The sequence below is a fragment of the Pygocentrus nattereri genome, chromosome 1 (genome assembly GCF_015220715.1).
Source record: "Pygocentrus nattereri isolate fPygNat1 chromosome 1, fPygNat1.pri, whole genome shotgun sequence".
Taxonomy (NCBI): Eukaryota; Metazoa; Chordata; class Actinopteri; order Characiformes; family Serrasalmidae; genus Pygocentrus; species Pygocentrus nattereri.
In genome coordinates this window covers 54763704-54786320 of record NC_051211.1, presented here as the reverse complement: position 1 = coordinate 54786320, position 22617 = coordinate 54763704, and the positions used below count along the sequence as shown (strand labels likewise).

At 45.7% G+C, this 22617-nt stretch overlaps 1 protein-coding gene across 15 annotated transcripts in view; it reads left to right on the top strand.

Moving 5' to 3' along the window:
* Window positions 1-8797: 8797 nt before the first annotated feature.
* Window positions 8798-22617, top strand: part of plekha5 (pleckstrin homology domain containing, family A member 5) — a 175543-nt gene continuing 161723 nt past the window's right edge. For all 15 annotated transcript variants that reach the window (XM_037541695.1, XM_037541685.1, XM_017687795.2 and 12 more), the window contains exons 1-3: window positions 8798-8957; window positions 9229-9305; window positions 10320-10377. In XM_037541695.1, the coding sequence (XP_037397592.1) occupies window positions 8866-8957; window positions 9229-9305; window positions 10320-10377 (227 nt within the window). In that variant the 5' untranslated portion in view covers window positions 8798-8865. The remainder of the gene's footprint in view (window positions 8958-9228; window positions 9306-10319; window positions 10378-22617) is intronic.

Sequence of the window (22617 nt, the reverse complement as noted above, 5' to 3'; positions counted from 1 at the left end):
CATTTTTTCTGTTACAATTCTCTCTCTCTCTCTCTCTCTCTCTCTCTCTCTCTCTCTCTCTCTCTGTGTTTCTCTCTGAGTTTGGTTTCATATTACCAGGTCAGAATTGGCAGACAGCCAGTACCCAGAGGAAGGAAAGATTCTGAACTAGATCTCCTCTTAATCTCGTGTTCTTCCCCAGAAGTGGTTCAGTCCCGTGTGGAATCAGAGTGTTTAATCCAGTTTCTCCTGTTTCTGAATTTCGGCTCCTGAGAAATAAACTCAGATTTTATCACTTTGATCAAAAAACGGTCATACGGATTAACTCTTTAGTGTCTGGCTCGTCTCAGCCCAGTTTCAGCTGAATAATGTCTCCATAAGAAAAGTGTGAGATCGTTTTCTTATGCAGCTCTGTTCTACATCCAAGAACAAACAGTTTATAGATCAGTGATCCTTCGTGAACACAGTATTGAGATCTGCTTTATTTCTCTCAGAGCATCTTAAGAATGCAGTGGGAATGAAGTGATGGGCCGACATCATATTAAACCCTATGGATTAAGAGTGGGATGTCACTCAAGTTCATATGCGTGTGAAGCCAGACGACCGAATACTTTTGGCAATATAGTATATATATATATATATATATATATATATTTATATATATATTTATATACAGTAGCTAAAAATGGAAAAAAGTCTTCTTTCCTCTTCGGCCTTCACTGAAAATTCAACTATTAAACACAAAGTCAGAAGCAGCCCTGAGGGAGGACTGAGACATCCATCTGGCACAGTGAGCCGACAGGAAGGCTTCGTCTCTGAGGGCCGCAGAACCGGAGCAAAGGGAGTTTAAAACAAACAGCCTGCAGAGTTTCCTCCAGCTCACAGCTCTCTGTCCTCTGACCCACAGCTCCTCCACCAGCCCGCACGGGAGAGGTCAGCCAGGGTCAGACAATTGGTTTTGGCAAGGGTGTGTACAATTTAGCAGAAATTAGGTTTGAACATCAACATATTTCATATAACATACATCTCTGATCTGCAGTTATGAGCACATGAACTTATTTGAAAATATTCATCAGTATACCCTTTAACTCTCACCCCCCTTTTGCCTGAAATGGCATTCCCAAAGTAAAGGGGGCGCCGTTCCTACATTCCCTGGTCTACAGTCGTGATTTTGGTCTCTCCAGTTTTTCAGAAAAACTGTCTGAATTACTGACTCAGAGTAACAGAGTCTAGAATGGAGGAGTTGATTTCCTCGAAACTGATCTCTGACTCTTGCCGTGTTATCAGACCACATGTTCTGGATTGTGGTGTCTCTGTGGAGGCGGTGAGGCTCTGAAGGTCAGAACACGCAGATTTACTCACTCATTTGATGCTGATGTTACAAATGAGACCATCAGATCTGCTGTGGATTATGGATCTTAAAATTGCACCACCATAACCAGACGATTTGATTATTATAACCAGCGGTGGACGAAGTTCACAAACCCTGCACTCGAGTTAAAGTCGAGACCCCCAAGGTAAAATATTCCTCCAGTAAAAGTAGAAGTTCCTCCCTTTAGACCTCCACTTGAGTAAAAGTACTAAAGTATTTCCCTTCAAATGTACTTAAGTATAAAGTAAAAGTACTAAAAGAGGAATTCTGGCTCTGATGTCCTGTTATCATTTTTATAACCAGACTGGCTTCATGAACTCATTTCAGGTAAAAGTCCTCCAGCGTCTCTCTTGGTAAACCAGTCTTTTAATAGAACGTCATTAATTAGTGACGCTGACGTCTATTAAAATGATCAGAAGCACAAAACACTGAAGGTAAACAGTTTCCATCAGGGAGAACCGAGTGGCTCTGAAATCACTTTTTACACACAAGCAAAGTTTCAGTTTCAGATTTATTTACAACTTAGTTCCAAGTTTAAGTTGAATAAAAACTGGCTTTAAACTCAGGATCACAGATGAGCTCCTTTACTATGTTGATCTGTAGGCGTCTGTTCATAAACATAAACCAGCCCAAACTCATTTACTATAAAATGAAATGGTGTTTGTAGAAATTCAGAAAAAAGCCGCGTCAGTCTCGACTGCATATGTGGACATATTTCTATATTGAGCTCTATTTACACAAAGTTAGGTTAGTTCATCATTTATGTTGAACAGACTCTCCCAAAGTTTTACGCTGCTGCGCTGACCTTGAACCGCGTGCTGCACTGGGTCGGTATGACCAACAGGTCAAAACCAGCTCTAAACAAAGTGACCGCTGGGCCCTGATTGGTGCTCTGGCTTTGCGCTTCTTTCGTTTTGACATGTTACGTTTTTATACACACAGAAACCAAAAGGAACGACAGATTTCTCAAAATGTAGGAGGAAAAAGTCGGATATTAGACTCTGAAATGTAGTGGAGTGAAAGGAGAAAGTCGCCCAGAACGGAGAAACTTCAGTACAGATACACCAAAAATACTAAAGTACAAAAACCAATTACATTTACTCAGTTACTGTCCACCACTGATTAAAACGAAGATTAAAGAAACCAGAAGTGAAAGCTTTGTAAGTGAAAGTTTAATAATCCACCTGAATGGATCGAGGAGAGTTGCCGCTGTCATATGATTCCTATATCTTGCATGTATTCTATAAAATATTGAAGTTATGAAGTGAAGAACATGAAAAATGCACATCTAGAACCGCTGGGGGCACATTACCCACAGAGAACGTGTAGACAAAGCGACTCCTTAACTAACACCAAAGGCCAAAATTGGTGAATTTCCTGTTTTGTTTCTCTGCTGCTGGTCACTGACTGCAGCTGCTGAGACAGTAAAGTCGTCTCCATCTCGCTGGTCGTGCTGTTCCTCAGGCGAGAACTGTCCTCCTTTAGTTGGGACATGGTCAAAGCTGGATTTGTTTCTTTGAAGCTCGATATCGCCGGCCTCGCCGACATCAAAAGTCTCAGTTTTCCTTTAAAGATGTATTTTCTGAAAATACCTGTGAGAGTTTTTCTCCGCAGGTCAGAGGAGGCGATGGTTCCATCACAGAGCAGGAGACAGTGAAGGTGCCAGAGAGCCGGTCTCTGAAGGTCTGCCTGGACCCGTCGAGTCCCTCAGTGCTCCTAGCCCATGGTTCTGCTCTCGGGAACGTGTGTTCTTCACCCGCAGTCCAGCTCACTTTCACTGGCGTCCAGAGAATGCACTGTCAGTTTAAGCCTGACTGGATCTACTGAGCAGGAACAGAGAAACTGTTCAAATGAATAAAACGAGTTATAATAAATAAACGAGTTATAATAAGTCATTTTAATTACTCACTACAGAACTGCACATGTCATCTTGGCAAGTGTAAACATCTTACACCACCTGTTTCTGCGCATTTTTACTTGTTTTGAGAAATATAGATCATTTTATAAAATAAAATAATTTTGCCCATTTCAAGAAAAAGTCAAATCATCTGTCAATAAAAGGAGACTTTCATAAAAGAGTGTTAAATAATCTTACAACAACCTTACAGCAAAATTCCATTGATGTAGTGTGGGCACATAGAGGGCGCTAGAGAGGGACTGTTTGAACACCAACATGACAACAGGACACGCTACAGCCTCAGTGTTCTCCAGACCGCAGGACATTCAGCGCTCGTCTTTGCTGACTGACCACAGTAGAAATGCGGAGATGTTGATCACAATGTGCTGACACTGCTGATCGGCTCAGAGCACCGTCTTCAACCTCACAGCAAACAGGCGAGCTCAGCGTCCCAGCTTAGCGACCTAAAAGCTAAAACCAAAGAAAGAACAAACAGCCGTTTTGTTGTTTTAAGGGCCTCTGAAGCAAACAGTCACCAGAAAGGAGATTACAGAGAAATCGAGACGAAACACTGTTTAAAAAAAGACTGTTTATCCCAGTTGTCTTGGTGGGTCAGTATTTATGCTGAGTGAGGAATTTCGTGATGCTTGTTTGTCTGAATTTCCACTTTAAGATCTGGTTCATTACACACTCGAAATGTTCCAGGTGGCATGATCATTAAAACAGAATGAAAATAAAGCGGATGTGAGACGAGCCGACCAAGTTACAGCAACCGTGGGGTCAAAGGCCTGGTGGTTATCCTCCTGAATTTTAGGACGTGTAGTTCAAACCTTGTGTTCGAGTCTGCGGTGGGCTCATCCTCACAACACACACAGATCAAAGAAAGCATGATGAGGACTGATCAAACAAATCCCCATAAAAAAAGATCATTTGAAATGAAAGTCTCGGTAGAGATGCATTCTTTCTGGCAGGATTCATACAGTTTGGCCAGGAGGGTTGGCAGGGGATTAAACTGGGTTTAAAACTGTTCTAAGCAGACATTTGTGTGGATCCCATGGAGGAAAACACTGATCCTCCTGTAATTCAGGCTGTAGTTTAAAACCTTCAAACATCAACAAAAGAAAACCTGAAGCGAGACATTTAAAGCTGCACTGTGTTAGATTTGGGGATTTGGAGCCTCTCTGGTGGAAATGTGTAACTGCAAGCGAACATTCAGTAGTTTGGGTTGGGCTTCGCTTTGGTCCCCTTCCCTGGGCAAAAGAGAATTTGAAGAGAACTCCTTCACCAAGTTTAGACTTCGCTTTGAGGCCGAAACATCGAGCCGGACCTTCTTTTTGAGTCTGTGTGTGACATTAATACGTAAAGACGCACGACGTGGTGTGAAAAACTTGACGTCTCTGATTTTTAACTGTTTATTTCAGGCTTTACAGGCGACTCACAGCAGAACATGCTCACCATATTTTAGTGTGTTTCTATTATCTTCACTCAGTAGCCACATTTACCCGCAACCTAATAATCGGTTAATAATCCGACTAATAGCTCAATCGGAATAGAATACGTTCATGTAAACACCTCAGTCGGAATAGTCTAGTCCAATTGAGGCCATTCGGAATACAATTTCTATCTGATTGAATGAGGCGGGTAATCCTGTAAATAATCCGTTAAATATAATAATAATAGCCATATAAACGCCTGTATCCGATTACATTCCCTATCGGAAAGTTTCAGTCCGTTCTGCTTGTGCGTTGCGTCACAGTGAGAGTTTCTACCGTTCAACAGAGCAGAAACTGGTCTGCAGAGGAGACGAAGTTCACGCTCTGATCTTTAAAAGACGGCGGTGGGACGGACGTCCAGCTTATGCGTCTCAGAGCACGACGTCTTCCTCTCGGCCTTCTTTAATAAGGACGTGTGAAGGACGTTTTCCTGAGTCTGATATCATTTTAAAGCAGTTAAAAACACAATCACTGCTCACTGCTGCTCATCTCACTCTGACTGGAGACTCACGTGATGCTGGTTGTCATAGTAACGTCTCCTCTAAGTGGTTCTCTACACATGCGCAATCATTTTGGACCTGATTACTTGTAGTGAGCATGTAAACGAAGATTTTTATCAGACTGTTGAATAGAGTGCATAAACACCTCAGTCTGAATCTGTAATGAGAATGTGTTCAATCAAATTGGCACAAATCTTTGCAGGTAAACACAGACAGCGACGATGCTTTAAGTGAGCAAATAAAGAAACGCATGAATAAATAAACGTCGTGAAATTCACTCAAACATGCTCGGACAGTCTCTTTGGGAAACTGCAGCAACATGAAGGCCACTGAAAGAGCAGATCTTCACTAATGTTCCACCTTTAAATCTGCTGTGTGATCTGGTTCTCCTCCCTCCTGCACAGCAGACGGGATCGATGTGGACAAACATGGTATTTAGCTCCATTGGCATTCTCCCCTCGCCTCCGAGCAGCGACCGTAGCCTCGGCTGACCTCGCGCTCAGACAGCTTCACCTGGCGTTAAAGCCGGCGTCCTTGAAGAACTTTCAAACACTGCTGTCAGCAGAAGACCTTGTTTACAACAGAGGTTACGACTGCACTGTATCTTAGCCCTACAGTGGCTTTAAAGGGCTCATACCGTGGAGAACACACCTGGATCTCTACACTGAATATGAACGAGACTCTTGTTGAATTGCTGTATGTCAGCTTTTGCCTCCTGATGTTGACCCTCCTCAATGGACAATAGTAAACCTGATTTGTTCATCTCTTCTTAAACTCTCCTTTAAAGGCTCTTCACTCATCTGGCTTCACACACACATGAACTTGAGTGACGTCCCATTCTTAATCCATAGGGTTTAATATGATGTCGGCCCACCCTTTGCAGCTATACCAGCTTCAACTCTTCTGGGAAGGCTTTCCACAAGGGTTAGGAGTGTTTATGGGAATTTCTGACCGTTCTTCCAGAAGTGCATTTGTGAGGTCAGACACTGATGTTGGACGAGAAGGCCTGGCTCACAGTCTCCACTCTAATTCATCCCAAAGGTGTTCTATGGGGTTGAGGTCAGGACTCTGTGCAGGCCAGTCAAGTTCCTCCACACCAAACTGGCTCATCCGTGTCTTTATGGACCTGCTTTGTGCACTGGTGGGCAGTCATGTTGGACCAGGAAGGGGCCGTCCCCAAACTGTTCCCATAAAGTTGGAAGCTTGAAACTGTGTTGCCGGTTCGATCCCCAGTGCTGACAGCACATGACACCTAACCCCCAACTGCTCCCCAGGAGCAGTGGATAGGGCTGCCCACCGCTCCGGGCAAGTGTGCTCACTGCCCCCTAGTGTGTGTGTTCACTAGTGTGTATGTGGTGTTTTACTGCACGGATGGGTTAAATGTGGAGGTGAAAATTCCCAGTTGTGGGACTTATAAGGGTCACTTAATCTTAATCTTAAACTACTTCAGACCCTCAGCTGCTCCTTCGCAGCCAATCTACTGTTGTTGGTTATCACTTTAATAATATTCAGGGTCTGCATGTCTCCCTCCACCATGAATGGAGTTGAAGTTCTCTAAACTCTCATAAAACAGCGTCTCAGTCATCAGGCAGGGAATTCAGAACCAGCTCATGTAGGAACTTTCTGTAGGAGCTTTTAGAGGGACGTCTGGTTCCCATCACCACCACTGTGAGCAGCTCTGACTCGGGGAGTTTATCTAGAACGGGGCCTTTCACACCAAACCGCCCTGTTTACATCTTAACCACTCAATTAACAGGGAATTCTGGAAATTCGGTGGAGTTTTTTCCTTGAAGGGAGATAATCTCTTCATTGGAAACCTGTTACAACTTCAGTTTTTACATTCAGGTTCAAAATATCTGGTAAGCGTTAAACTTTGCATTCATTTTCAAATTCTTCACTCAGATTAAAGCATAAAAGTACAAATGGTTGTGAATCTGTGAAACAAACGAACTTGTAGTGTCAGAAAAATCCTGAAATCTGAAGTGCAAATCCATGAAAATACTCAATTTTTCTCAGAATGTTCAGAATTTCCTCCCTAACTCAGTGTGTGAGGTGTAAACAGAGAGATTCAGAGCGGTTTGGAGTGAACGGGCTCAGATGTCTTTACTGTGGTGGTGATGGGAACCAGGCGTTGCCACGACTACAACACACATATAGACACTTTACTTACTATTCGTGCCCGAAAACACGTTCCATCGTAATCGTCCACTCACAAGCATAAAAACGGTGCACTGCAGAAACGTTCAGCTTAATTCCGGTACATCAAGCTGTTATTATCTGCTGATATTTAAGTCCAGGGACACACTGTGTATTGCAGGGGAACACACCCAAATATGACTGTGTTGAAAAACTGCCCAAAAATAAAAAAAACAAATTTGCAGAAAAGTTTATTTTTGCTCTCCTGAGGGCCTTTATGCACTGCGGTGATAATCAGGTGATGGACAAGCCTGAGAACCGCTGGTCTGGAATGACCTCTCAGTGCTTCTGCCTTCACACATTCATTCCACAGGAGCTGATTATCATCATTCGCAGTGTATTTTATTAGGACGAGCTGAAAGTCTCACAAAGCTTTGACAGTTTTACAGCTTCAGAGCAATAAATCAATGCTGCCACGGCTGGAGGGGATTGAGGAGCAGCAGACTCTGAGCTCCTGCAGAATCCTATAGAATCTTCAGAAGCCCAGCAAGCCTGTGTAGATGGTGTCAGAGGGACGATGTCCTTCATCACTCCACTCAGGTCCCAGCGCTAAAGGAGGCCTCATTAATAATCATTATGTGTGCAGCTCTGCTCATGTTTAATAATTGTGGGGGAAACAGTCTCAGAGATCATTTGGAGCTTTGATGAGAACTCAGCCGCCTGGTGGGCTTCAGAGTGACCGCTGACCATTACACCACTGACCGGCAGAAGATCTGCTTTCATTGTTCAACTAATGATGAGGAGATGGAGAAAACAGCTGAGATGTAAACAGAGCGGTTTGGTGTGTTCTAGATAAACTGACCGAGTCAGAACCGTCCACAGTGATGGTGATGGGAACCAGACGTCCCTCTAAAAGCTCCTCACAGAAAGTTCCTACATGAACTGGTTCTGAATTCACTGCCTGATGACTGAGACGCTGTTTTATGAGAGTTTAGAGAACTTCAACTCCATTCATGGTGGAGGGAGACATGCAGGGCGCTGTGCGGCAAAATAGTCCCCAAAGAAAACTCATTATTCAAGATTTTACACTGTTTTCCATCACCAACATTCCATATAAGCTCAGAAGACGCGTGTGGGTTCTCTGGTGGTTCTGGATGGTAAATTAAACGTCTATATCTGTGTTGTAGTCATGATTCCTATGGAATTTTCATATGGAAAATTCCTATGGTGGTTTTCCCCTTTAAAGCGCCTCCCAGTGTAACGAAAGCGAGCAGCTCCACCCGAAACGCCAAAGTTCGGCGTGTCCAGTGGGACAGACGGACAGACGGACAGAACACTCACCCCCCCCTCCCCACCCCAACCCTTCATATGCGCACGCGCACGCGCGGGCCGCCCCGTTGCCATGGTTTCCGTGCGCGCGCGCTCGCTCGCGCGAGGACGACGGCGACGCGCAGCTCTCGCGCTGCTGCTGCTGCTCGGAGTGCAGACATGGCGGCGGACCTGAAGCCCGACTGGCTCTCCTGTCTGCCTTCAGCCTGGAGCTCCGGGGTCACGCGGGACGGACGCGTGTTCTTCATCAAGTAAACGTCTTCCTCAGCTCTTCTCCTGCGCTTTTCACCGAGCTGGACTCGCCTTCCTCCCCGACTGGGTCCCCTTCGAACTCGCCCGGTCCACCTTAAGCGGTGCAGCGGTTACATTCTGGCGCCTCCGGAGTGCGAGTGTTGCTGCCGCACCACTTAAGGTGGACCGGGAGCGTTGGAGGGAGACGCTGCCGAGCAGGAGGCCAACTTCAGCCGCGCGTCTCCTCCTTCAGCTCCTTCTTACTCTCGCTCTGTTTTTCTCTCCGAGCAGTGAAGAAGCGAAGAGCACGACTTGGCTGCACCCGGTCACCGGAGAGGCGGTCATCACCGGACACAGGAAGACCGCAGGTACACACAGCTGTGTGTGTGTGTGTGTGTGTGTGTGTGTGTGTAAATCGAGTACGAGGGGAAAATGTCATTACGGAATTTACGGAATCCTGCAGCAGCTCCGAGTGTCTGTCGCTGGGAGAGTCTGTCTGCCTGTCTGTCTGCCTGTCTGCCTGCCTGCCTGTCTGTCTGCAGACTGAAGTTAGATGTTTGAGTGGTCACCGTTTGCTGGTTCTGGTGATGTCCTTTAATAACAGCCTGGCCGCTCGCAGCACCAGGAGATCATATGTTCTGCAATTTTGTGCATTCATTCATTTATTTATTTATTTTATTTATTTATTTTATTTTTTTGCTCATTTTTCTGCAATTTTCTGCACATTTTTCGCATTTTTTATTAAATATTTTGCACATATTTTCTCAGTGTTTCTTGTCTTCATCTGCCCACATCTCCAGCATTTTTCCTGTGTTTTCTTCATTTTTTTTCGTCTTTTTATACGTTTTTTTCAGCGTTTCCTCTGAATTTTCCTTGATTATTCTTGCATTTATTTTCTACACACTTACTGCTTTTTTTTTCTTCATATTTTTCCTCCTGGCAGTTTCCTACATCTTATCTGCCCGTTTGTCCTGCTTTTTCACACATTTTCTGCCTTTAAACTGTTTTTTTTCCCTGCGTTTTTGCTGCTTTTTTGTCCGCCTGTTTTCTCCCTTTTCTCTGGCTTCTCGTGTGGGCGATGGGCTGCGATTTCAGCCTCTCTTCTTTCTACTCCTTCTAGTCTCCTGCGCATGAGCGCGCACCCAAACTCATTTACATATCGCACCGTTATGAGCCCAGCCGCGTTAGGGCCGCCGCCTGGACGGCTCAGGTCGGCTCAGACTGGCCGTGCTGGTGATCCCGAGTGATGTGCGGTGGGATGTGTGGTGAGCTCCGGCGTGGGAGCCACACAGCACTGCAGATCCAGGAGGAGATGTTCTAGAAACGCTGCAGACCTGCTGCGCGGAGACGCCCGGCTGATCCTGCTCTTTCTCTGCTTTCAGATCTGCCGACCGGATGGGAAGAGGGATACACGTTCGAGGGAGCGCGCTGCTTCATCAAGTGAGTGGGATTTTTCCCTATTCTGGCTCTCGGCTCGTGGTGGACGAGGGACGGCTTTGCGTTGCGCAGATTTGGGATGATCACACGTGTAGTGTAGCTGAATGTGCAGCTCTGCCTACACAGACGTGCTGCTGCTCCCCTCTGAGCCGTCCTGAGGCTGACAGGCCCGTGTGACTCACGGCGAACCGGCTCTACTTGTTGCTGAACGTTGTGAAGCTCTCAGGTCGAGTTTGCGCACGTCAGGTGTGTGTTTTTTTTTTTTTTTCCCTCTCTCTGCGGCGAGCTGCGCGACTGTTGCAGCCTGCAGCGCTTTCTGCTGCTCCTGCAGGTCTGTTTGCATGAACCTCAGTGAGGGTGGTTCTGTCTGTAGAGGAGGGTCTGAAGATCTAGTGCCTGATGACGTCTCAGCAAGTCAAACGTCTTAAATGCACTTGGTACGTAGGATAAGGTTATTCCACTCATCTCTACTTGGTGCAAGTCATTTTGATTTGTTTTAAGGTGGAATGGTCTCAATGTTCTTACGACAGACTCCTAATGAGTCTTTTAGACCCTCACTGTAGCCTCACACCTGAGAAAGGTGGCATTGAGCGCGTCGGTGTGAAAGTAAACATCGGTGAAGTTTGGATTTGTGATTAAAATAAATAAATCTGGAAGACCAAAGATCCACAGAAAGACAAACCAGCCTGCCCGCGGAGCGATCGGCTGATCCGTCTAGCCGATCAGAGGAATCTTTCCCCGATTCAGCGCCTGTTCAGCTGACTGTTTATTTTAATCACATTCATATTTCGCTGATGTTTACTTTTACACTTTTACACCGACTTGATTTACATGATATTTCTGTCGTAAGAATATCATGAGATCATTCCACCTGTTTTCTTGCTTAAAACGAGTCAGAATGACTTGCACCAAGTAGAGATAAGTGGAATAGTCTTATCCTGAGTCTCATAAAGAGAAACGTTAGAGGTACCAAGTGCGTTTAAGACGTTTGACTTGCTGAGACGTCCTCCTCTGGTTGGCTGGACGGTACGATGTTTCCCAGTTCCTGACCCACTTTGCGCTCGTGTTTGTGTGTTGATGCTTGCTGATGTCTGCACAGACAGGTAGGGGTGCACATACTTCCAGGATTCAGTTCAGTTTTCTATGTTTTTAATGTTTCGAGGTGCCGAGCAGGTTGAGCTCTACGTTGTTCTCGAGCAGAACTTCTTAATCGTTTGCAGAAGAAACCACAAAAATCAGAACCTCTGCAGGTTATAATTGAGTTTTAAACAGTGTTTAGAGCATGGGTGTACTTAACACAAGCCCCGCCCCTTCCCTGCCCACTTCACCATGATTGGCCCGTCCCAGGTGCCTAATTTTGGTTGTTGACCGTGGAAAGATGGTAAATCAGAGACCGTCAGAAGAAACCAGGCAGCAGGTCGGACCCCAGAGTTTAACGCTCCACACGGTTTAAGTTCAGTTTTTCAGTTTGTACGGACGTCATTTCACCTTCGTGGATGCTGCGTCTATATTGGTGGTCAACAGCAAACGGGATCTTGGAACATTTTTGCTGAAGCGCTAATGAAAAACTTTCCAGCCTGAGTTTTCCCTTTTCCTGTCGACTGCAGCTGTGCAGTAAACCTGCTGTGAGCACCAGGAACGCCAAACATCTCGTTGTTGAAGTTCTGTGTAAAACGTTGTAAGGTTTGTTTGGATGGGATTCGTTTACATGTGTAGGTGGATAACGTAGATTTCACTGGTGTAGAGTTGTCGTAGTCCTGTCTGAAGGCACCATGTCAGTCAAACCGATCTTTAGAAATAATCCCAGGTTATTTTAATCCCATACAAATCGGCATGTTGATAAAAACGCACTCATATTTTCAAGTTTTGAGGCTCCCAACATGTTTACTTCTGTTCTCTGTGGTACAGCGTACAGTGCAGAACATTACACCATAAAAACTACATGCAAACTGGTTGATTATATGCAGTGATGTTGGCTGTGAATTCCCAGGATAAAGACAATCCTACTTAAATCCAGCCGGCATTTATACCAAGATTTCAGGTCCAGTGTGAGTCGGTTATGTACATTACTGGTGTCTTGTATTAAACTGGTGTCACCCGCCTCTCCAGGGAAAGCTAATCCGGTCTGAAAGGTGCTGAAGAGCATCCTCAGCTGCTCCGATAGTCATCAGAATCCGCAGGTGGCGCTGTCACCATGGTGTCTTCACAGCTGCGTGCGGCTGTTGGCGGCGTTTCGGTGTGAGGGAGGATTTCTGTCAGTGCTGGTGATCTGAGCGATGATGGACAGCAGGCTCGGTGTCTCAGCGTCTGACCTGGTGGAGACGGTGTTCTGATCTTGGAGAGCTTCATGTGAGATGATGAACTGAAGCATTTGATCCTGTTCGGTCATAAGATCAGATTTCCTGCAGACTCGGAGCTCCAGAGCTCCAGAGCTCCAGAGTTCCAGCACTACAATAGCATCTTTTATTCCGGAGGAATTCTGCGAGGTTCCCGAGAGATGGCGAGATTTACTCTACGCACTCGCTGTGATGGGAGCCAGTCTGGTTTTCATGCTGGTTTCGCTGGATTGAAGTTCACAAACATGTTCTGTTTGGGTCACTTTGATGGTTCCCCAGAAAATGAGGCACTGTTTTGGTGGAAATATGCGGTGTGGTCATTTCTCTCGTCAGTCGAGTGGAAACTGCTTTGATGGTTGGAGGCCTGAATGAGTGGATTATGAACTGCATGTAGTTTAGAACCGAGTCTCTTGTTCCCGGATTGAACGTAAACTCGGTGTGTGTTCAGACTCGGCAGGTTGGGCTGGGTTTAGTCCTGGTGTGATTGCTCTGTGAGCGCAGTGTGTTAGAGCGAGTGTGGGTGCCGCCGTCCGATCTCTGGTGGGGGGCCCCTGAGCAGGGTGGTCTCGATTCACTTCAAAGTGAACGTTCGTTTAAAGTGGGAGCACAGGACAGAGCAAAGACGGAACGAAGCGGCGAATCCTCTCTGAGATCATGAGTTTCTGATGCCGTTTGCTCATCTCGTCTGTTCCGTTTACTCTGCATCACTGCTGTCGGAGCAAAACTTCACATCTTCAAGTTTAGGACGTCACAGGAGAAGGAAACGGACCTCAAGCTTCATGCAAGGCAGTGGAACCAGACTTTTTTCCAAGTGTATTTTGGCCATTTCTGTTAGTCCATTCTTCATGAAATTTGCACACAATGTGAAGAGCAGCAGGCATTTTCACATTATAGAAAAAAAAGGGTACAACACGAATATGGAGATGCAAGGTTTTGTTCCAGCAGCAGCAGCGATTTACACAATCATACGGCATATTAAAGCGCTGAGGTTTCATTGGGCCGCTCAAGGCCGTTACAGGGAATTCACCTGTCCAGCGTCGTAACCAGGGTGACGCTGGGAGTCTCGAGGCTTCAGAAAGCTCAGTGGACCTTTTCAGTTACTGTGCGGCGTAAAATCCACCTTAAAACGTAAGTTTACATCTTTTGGTTTGTTGTAAAATGTGTGAAAAGTGAGCGTTTACCTTAATTCCTTAATCTGATCCTAATCAGATTTCTGCGGTGATCTGGTTGTCAAGTGGTCGTAACTATGGTTACTTAGATCAGATGAAGGTCTAGAAGTCTGATGAATAAATCTGGTAGAGGCTGGTCTGAGTCAGTAAAGGGGTTTTTCAGTGCGAGCTCTCGCTCAGTCTGAGCATGTGTGAAAACAGACGGCGGTACCGGGACCAGCGAGCAGCGCTTAACGTGGATCCCTCGAAACGTAGGACAGCACTTTTGGAGCGGCACTGAAACCGAAGACACGCTCAACCAAATTAAAGATCTAAATATTCGGTAACACTTTATTTGAAGGCTACCTACATAAGGGCTTCATAACACATTCATAAGCACTGAATAATGTGTTTATGAAGCACTTCTTGAACATTTATTAAGTGCTTATGTTGGTTCTCACAACCTGACATAAGATGTTTTATGAAATAAAATAATAATATAAAAGACATAATAAGAATAAACGTTGAACATATTTACAGCACTAAACATATTTAAACCCTATACATAATTACATCAATCATCTTATCCATGCCATTGAGGGAAGAGGGGGGGGTTTCCAGGCATATTTCACCTGATATCAGTACAATGTCGTCTTAAGAATGCTGACATATATAGTTCTGTATAGGGTTTAAATGTTTAGTGCTGTAAATATGTTCAACGTTTATTCTTATTATGTCAGTACAATGTCATTTATTTCATAAAACATCTTATGTCAGGTTGCGAGAACCGACATAAGCACTTAATAAATGTTCAAGTAGTGCTTCATAAACACATTATTCAGTGCTTATGAATGCGTCATAAAGCGCTTATGTAGGTAGCCTTCAAATAAAGTGTTACCAAATATTCTTCATCTTAGTTGCTGTATGTTCATATTTTGTGGCACAATGTTTTAAAAAAACAGCATGAAGTTTGAGTTTTACGTGACGTCTACTGCAAGTTTATTGACTGGTTGTAAATCTGATTACTGTCTGACTCCTGTAGACCTGGAGTTTCCCCATTATCTGATTACTGTCTGACTCCTGTAGACCTGGAGTTTCCCCATTATCTGATTACTGTCTGACTCCTGTAGACCTGGAGTTTCCCCATTATCTGATTACTGTCTGACTCATGTAGACCTGGAGTTTCCCCATTATCTGATTACTGTCTGACTCATGTAGACCTGGAGTTTCCCCATTATCTGATTACTGTCTGACCCATGTAGACCTGGAGTTTCCCCATTATCTGATTACTGTCTGACTCGTGTAGACCTGGATTTTCCCCCGTTATCTGATTACTGTCTGACTCCTGTAGACCTGGAGTTTCCCCATTATCTGATTACTGTCTGACTCCTGTAGACCTGGAGTTTCCCCGTTATCTGATTACCGTCTGACTCATGTAGACCTGGAGTTTCCCCATTATCTGATTACTGTCTGACTCATGTAGACCTGGAGTTTCCCCATTATCTGATTACTGTCTGACTCCTGTAGACCTGGAGTTTCCCCATTATCTGATTACTGTCTGACTCATGTAGACCTGGAGTTTCCCCATTATCTGATTACTGTCTGACTCCTGTAGACCTGGAGTTTCCCCATTATCTGATTACTGTCTGACTCAGGTAGACCTGGAGTTTCCCCATTATCTGATTACTGTCTGACTCATGTAGACCTGGAGTTTCCCCGTTATCTGATTACTGTCTGACTCATGTAGACCTGGAGTTTCCCCATTATCTGATTACTGTCTGACTCATGTAGACCTGGAGTTTCCCCATTATCTGATTACTGTCTGACTCCTGTAGACCTGGAGTTTCCCCATTATCTGATTACTGTCTGACTCATGTAGACCTGGAGTTTCCCCATTATCTGATTACTGTCTGACTCCTGTAGACCTGGAGTTTCCCCATTATCTGATTACTGTCTGACTCATGTAGACCTGGAGTTTCCCCATTATCTGATTACTGTCTGACTCATGTAGACCTGGAGTTTCCCCATTATCTGATTACTGTCTGACTCCTGTAGACCTGGAGTTTCTCCATTGTCTGATTACTGTCTGACTCATGTAGACCTGGAGTTTCCCCATTATCTGATTACTGTCTGACTCATGTAGACCTGGAGTTTCCCCATTATCTGATTACTGTCTGACTCATGTAGACCTGGAGTTTCCCCATTATCTGATTACTGTCTGACTCCTGTAGACCTGGAGTTTCCCCATTATCTGATTACTGTCAGACTCCTGTAGACCTGGAGTTTCCCCATTATCTGATTACTGTCTGACTCCTGTAGACCTGGAGTTTCCCCATTATCTGATTACTGTCTGACTCCTGTAGACCTGGAGTTTCCCCATTATCTGATTACTGTCTGACTCATGTAGACCTGGAGTTTCCCCATTATCTGATTACTGTCTGACTCATGTAGACCTGGAGTTTCCCCGTTATCTGATTACTGTCTGACTCCTGTAGACCTGGAGTTTCCCCGTTATCTGATTACTGTCTGACTCCTGTAGACCTGGAGTTTCCCCACTATCTGATTACCGTCTGACTCATGTAGACCTGGAGTTTCCCCATTATCTGATTACTGTCTGACTCCTGTAGACCTGGAGTTTCCCCATTATCTGATTACTGTCTGACTCCTGTAGACCTGGAGTTTCCCCATTATCTGATTACTGTCTGACTCCTGTAGACCTGGAGTTTCCCCACTATCTGATTACTGTCTGACTCATGTAGACCTGGAGTTTCCCCACTATCTGATTACCGTCTGACTCATGTAGACCTGGAGTTTCCCCACTATCTGATTACTCAGAGGCATGTAAATGTGTTGATTGAAAATCAGATTTTCTGCTTTGATTGGATTATTGAGTGAATGTAAACACGCTCGGTGTGAACGGTAAGCGAACCAGAACTAAAACGGAGCAGTTTATCATGTTCTTCTGTGGTCTGGTTCAAGAGAACCGAAGAACAAGTATAAACACACTCCTAAATCGTGTGATGTGTTTATCCATGTCGGGCTGGTCTCACAGCTTCTCTTCCTCTCCTGTGCTCCTCCTTGTCCTCCTCGTCCTCCTTGTCCTCCTCCACTGAGCTCTGAGGAGCAGCGCTGAGCCGCTTGTGTATCGCTGTCACCTTTCCTCTCTGGGGACTTGCTGTTTTCCCCCGTGATCTCACATAAACCTCCATACCAGACAAATCTGAGGCTGCACTGTGCATCTCTCTCTCTCTCTCTCTCTCGCTCGCTCCCTCTCTTTCTTTCTCTCTCTTTCTCTCTCGCTCCCTCTCTCGCTCCCTTTCTCTCTTGCTCCCTCTCTTTCTTTCTCGCTCCCTCTCTCACTCCCTCGCTTTCTTTCTCTCTCTATCTCGCTCCCTCTCTCTTTCTCGCTCCCTCCCTTTCTCGCTCCCTCCCTCCCTCTCTCTCACTCTCTTGCTCCCTTTCTCTCTTGCTCCCTCTCTTTCTTTCTCTCTCTCTCTCTCTCTCCCTCTCTCTCTCTCTCTCTCTCTCTCTCTCTCTCTCGCGCGCGCGCGCGCTCGCTCCCTCTCTCGCTCCCTCTCTCGCGCCCTCCCTCTCTCTCGCTCCCTCGCTCTGTGGATTATCTCTGAGTGTTCGAGCACAGACTGCATACTGATTCCTCGGCCTCACTGCTGCACTGCAACGTGCGGTTTTCCCTGAGAAGGCGCATTATGAGGCGTCCGTGTGAAGTGCCCTTTGTTCTGATCCGGGAGCGAATGTCCTGTGACTATGACGGAGGAACGTCAGGCCCGATCTGAGCTCAGCATAAAAGAGCGAGGCCTGCCAGCACCCTTTGACCGGTCGCTCTGCAGAATTCCTCCTCTTACACCAGCAGCCGATGGCAGGCAGCCAGATGGGGAGAACGATACGGGGTCATTACTCCGGCTCAGCGTGGCTGAGAGACGGGAGGAGGAAAGACAGCGTTTCATGTACAAGTAGCGCCATATTTTGATTAAGGCTGTCACTATCAGTTATGTTAGTAATTGAGTCATATAACTATTATTTTTGCTGATTAATTTCTGAGTAATCAGAGTTTTAGACTGAGGCCAAACAGTGAAACAGGCGTAGATGTACCAGACGTGCACTTCACTGGAGAAAGGTTTCGTTTGAAACGACGTCAGTCTAGTAATCGGCATAAGAGCTGCGTGAATCTGCTTGACTGGCTTGGTGTGAACTGGTTCAGACGTCTTTACAGTGGTGGTGATGGGAACCAGGCGTCGCCATGACTACAACACAGATATAGACACTTTATTTACCATCCAGAACCACCAGAGAACCTACACGAGTCTTCTGAGCATATATGGAATATCAGTGGAAAACAGTGGAAAATCTGGAATAATGAGTTTTCTTTGGGGACTATTTTGCCGCACAGCGCCCTGCATGTCTCCCTCCACCATAAATGGAGTTGAAGTTCTCTAAACTCTCATAAAACAGCGTCTCAGTCATCAGGCAGTGAATTCAGAACCAGTTCATGTAGGAACTTTCTGTGAGGAGCTTTTAGAGGGACGTCTGGTTCCCATCACCACCACTGTGAACAGCTCTGACTCTGTAAGTTTATCTAGAACGGCGCGTTTCACACCAAACCGCTCTGATTACATCTCAACCTCTTAATTATGTCTCATGTTTTATTTGTTGGTGGCGTTTCCCTTTAACCTGTGTTGCAGACGGCTGATCTGCTCCGTGCCGCTGTAGATCAGCGCTGAGGCTGAGAGATTTACTGTAGGTGTGATCGTCTCTGATTGCTCCAGACTCGGCTCTGCTCTGCTGAGGAGAACGGCGCTCAGTAAAGGGATCTGTGACCTGTGACTGACTCCGGGGGAGGTGTGGGGGGGGGTGAGGTGGAGGGGGAAGAAGGGCTGCAGGCCTATCAGGGAAGGCTGGGCTAGTTTGGGGCCGACTGCCAGGCCTCTGCAGCCGTAGGTCTGCGGAGTAAACAGCCAGAGAAGCAGCAGTGATTGGCCGATAGTCTCCACCCTCTGTTTAGCAGGCTGGTCTGTGATTGGACAGTGGGCAAAAGGCAAGGCTGAAGTCCACGCCCCCTTTTCTCGCTTTTAGCTCAGGCTGCCTTTTATGGGGAGCGCAGGACAGAGCAAACAGGCGTGAAAGCAGAGAGCAGAGAGCTGTGCTGCCTCGGCAAAAGACTGAAGCCTCTTATTTATTTTTACCTGCTTCTGAGCGCCGTCTGACGGAAAGCATTGAAAATATTAAATACGGCCTAAACAGCATTTCACAGGCTTCTGATACTCGTCCTCCACTGGAAAACTGAAGAAGTACTTATGTTTTAGGGTTTACTTCACTTATTTGTTAAAACTGCCAATACAAATCTAGCAGCGCACTGTTTCCCGTCTAATCCCGAGTTACAGAGGTTAATCTGGCTGAAGTCAGTTAATCTGGAGCAGTAAAAGCTGTCGGTTTTGTAGCTTTCAGCGTTTAGCTCTTATTTCTCTAATTTAGAAATATAATTCCCGTTCCAGATCGTGGTGTCATGGTCCCATGTCTGTTTGAGTGGACGATGAATGCAAAAGGGAACTTTCTGACCAGCAGTTCTCTGAATGCAGTCGTGGCCTGATGACCAAAAGTCCTGCGCTCTGGGGCAACACCGTAGGACATGAGTTAACGAAGATTTTGTGTGCTGTGAAGTTAAATGCGTCTGTGTGGTGCAGGAGGTCAGATCTGAAGGACTTTGAATGACCGCAGTGAATGAAAGGTGCTCTATAAATAAACTTCAACATTGAGCTTCAACAGCAGCAGAAGCTTCAGCTTAGTAACGTTACAGACAGCCGAACTCTGAGCACGGTGACGCTGTCCGGGCACGCCACAGAATCCTGTACGCAAAGCCTTATCAGAGAAACTCTGGATTATCACCGTCGCCTTTTCAGGATGAAAATACACGCCGGATGTTTTGGCGGCGCTGATGTCAGATTAGTGCTTAAAGCTCTGCCTCGCTGACCCTGAGCGGAGTCGCTGACCTCCTCTGACGCCGTTCCACCTCACCTCCTCTGTGGTCTCCCAAACGGTTGGCGGCTGGGCCTTTCCTGACCTCTCTAGCCCTGAGACACTGGAACTGCCCTCAGCTTTTCATTCAGTGGAGGATTTTAGGGCAAATCTAAGAACCTCTTTATTCTCTGAGGCGTCACACCTTTTAAGGACTGTATTGAGTGGTCCGTCCGTCTGGCCGTCCGTTCGGCCGTCCATCCGTCCGTCTCTCCTTTGTTTATTGTTTAAATGTGCCGTAGGGATAAAAGGTGAATTGAACTTGAATTGAATTTAGAACCATTTTTCACTGTGAAATTAGACCAAATTTAACCCGTCTGTGCAGTGGAACACATACACTAGGGGGCAGTGAGCAGCAGGCAGCCCTATCCACAGCGCCCAGGGAGCGGTTGGGGGTTAGGTGTCTTGCTCAAGGACACTTCAGTCATGGACTGTCAGCCAAGAGGATCGAACCGGCGACCTTCCGGTCACAGGGCTGATTCCCTGACTTCCAGCCCACGACTGCCCCATATGTGGCTTCATTCAACTTTCCGACTTCAAAATAAGTTTGGGAGATGAAAGTTGGACACAATGGGAGGGGTTTGGTTTTGGTTGTACTGGGAGATGTTTTGGTTCTGCTGGTTGGGAGGGGTTTGGTTTTGGTTGTACTGGGAGATGTTTTGGTTCTGCTGGTTGGGAGGGGTTTGGTTTTGGTTGTACTGGGAGATGTTTTGGTTCTGCTGGCTGGGAGGGCTTTGGTTTTGGTTGTACTGGGAGAAGTTTTGGTTCTGCTGGCTGGGAGGGCTTTGGTTTTGGTTCTACTGGGAGAAGTTTTGGTTCTGCTGGCTGGGAGGGCTTTGGTTGTGGTTGTACTGGGAGGTGTTTTGGTTCTGCTGGCTGGGAGGGGTTTGGTTGTGGTTGTACTGGGAGGTGTTTTGGTTCTGCCGGCTGGGATGGCTTTGGTTTTGGTTGTACTGGGAGGTGTTTTGGTTCTGCTGGCTGGGAGGAGTTTTCGGTTGTGCTTAGATGAGTTTTGGTTTATATTTATGGCGTGTGGCAGATGCTCTTATCCAGAGCAATGTACAATTTGATTATTATTATGGTTGTACTGGGAGGAGGTTTTGTTTTACTGGGAGGAGGTTTTGTTGTACTGGGAGGAGGTTTGGTTGTTGAATGTATCTTGGAGAGACTGATGTGTTTATGCTGCTATAATTTTGCTCCTCAAATGTGTCCGCCTGCTCCTCCTGAAGTGCTCCGAGTGGTCAGATATGTGTCTGTTTTAAATGTGTTTTGGCTGCGTTGCCCTCAGCCAGATAATCCTGATACTGAAGACTCACCAAGTGACCAGGTGTAAACGGAGTCAGTGACCCAGACGGCTTCTCTGACGCAGAAGGCGTAAATCTTTCAGAACCGTAGTTTGTGTCTTCGTAGTCGGTTCCGCTGCGTTACTGAAGTCCGTACTCTGCTGGCTCAGAGCTCCGAGTTCAGCTCCATCCTGAGTGAAATAACATCAAATGAGCAAAAGCCTGAAGATTCATAGATTTACAGCCCTTTGTATCTAATGGGAATCAGCGGAGTTGATTAGCTGGGCCACTGCAGACGAGTGACCGCGGCTCAGCGTCTTCATCTTAACGTCCTTCAGGGGTCAGAACTGCGGCCAGACTAACGAGGGTGCGTTTGTATCTCGATTTAGCCTCTTCAGGAAGGAGTTGTGAAACTTAAGTGGTGAATTCAGCAAAACACGATGCCTCAGCAAGTAAAAATGTCTTAAATGAAGTGATTATATCTAATATTTCTCATTAGGACACTTGTCATAACAGATTATAAGACAATTCCATGTGTTTTTACACATTTTTACTTGTTTTCTGTCATTTTATCTTTTGAAAGTGTCTTATTTTCTTGAAATAAACGAGATAACTTTTATTATTTGTGTAAACAAGAAACGATCTGCCTCTTGCTCTAGATAAAATGACTGAAAACAAGTAAAAATGTGAAAACACGTGGAAGAATCTTAGAATATTCATAGACGGTGTCATCATGAGAAACATTAGATATATTAAGCACACTTAAATTTGTTTTACTTGCTAAAATGTCATTTTTTGCAGTGTATCGTTGTCTGGATTTGACGGGGCTGGGCAGTATGACGGTATTTATCGTTGCCGTGGTAAATTATGTCACCGGATGCTTTTCTCAGGACGTTGTGTATCAGCATATCGTCCATCTTTCATACAGAGAGCAGAATTAGTCCTGTTAAAATGGATTTAGTGCAGCTCAGTGTGACGAATGAACATGCAAATCATCAGATTCACAGCTTTTGATAGTATTTTAATGTGGCTCTGCTTTGTCTGTTCCAGCTTGCCAGATGTTGGAAAAAATAAATATGATATGACATCATTTTATAGCCTAATAACGTTCATGTCATTAGAGTTATGATAATGTTTGTATAAAGCAGTTTTAAATGAGGCTTTAACTGCCAGGAGTCCACAGCAGTGTTTTGGTGGGGTCCTTGGTGGGGTCCTTGGTGGGGTCCTTGGTGGGGTCCTTGGTGGGGTCCTTGGTCGGGGTCTTCCGACTATTCTGGCCAGCTCTAGACTACATATACCAGTCCGGCTGAACTAAAGAAGCAGCGTCATGTGTCCGACTGCGATGGGCCGTTTATGGAGGTCCAGTATACGCTCTACCTTCATCAAAGTGTCTGAGCGTCTAAGGTAAATAACAGGACGCTGTGTTGGTGTTAATCAAATAAAAGC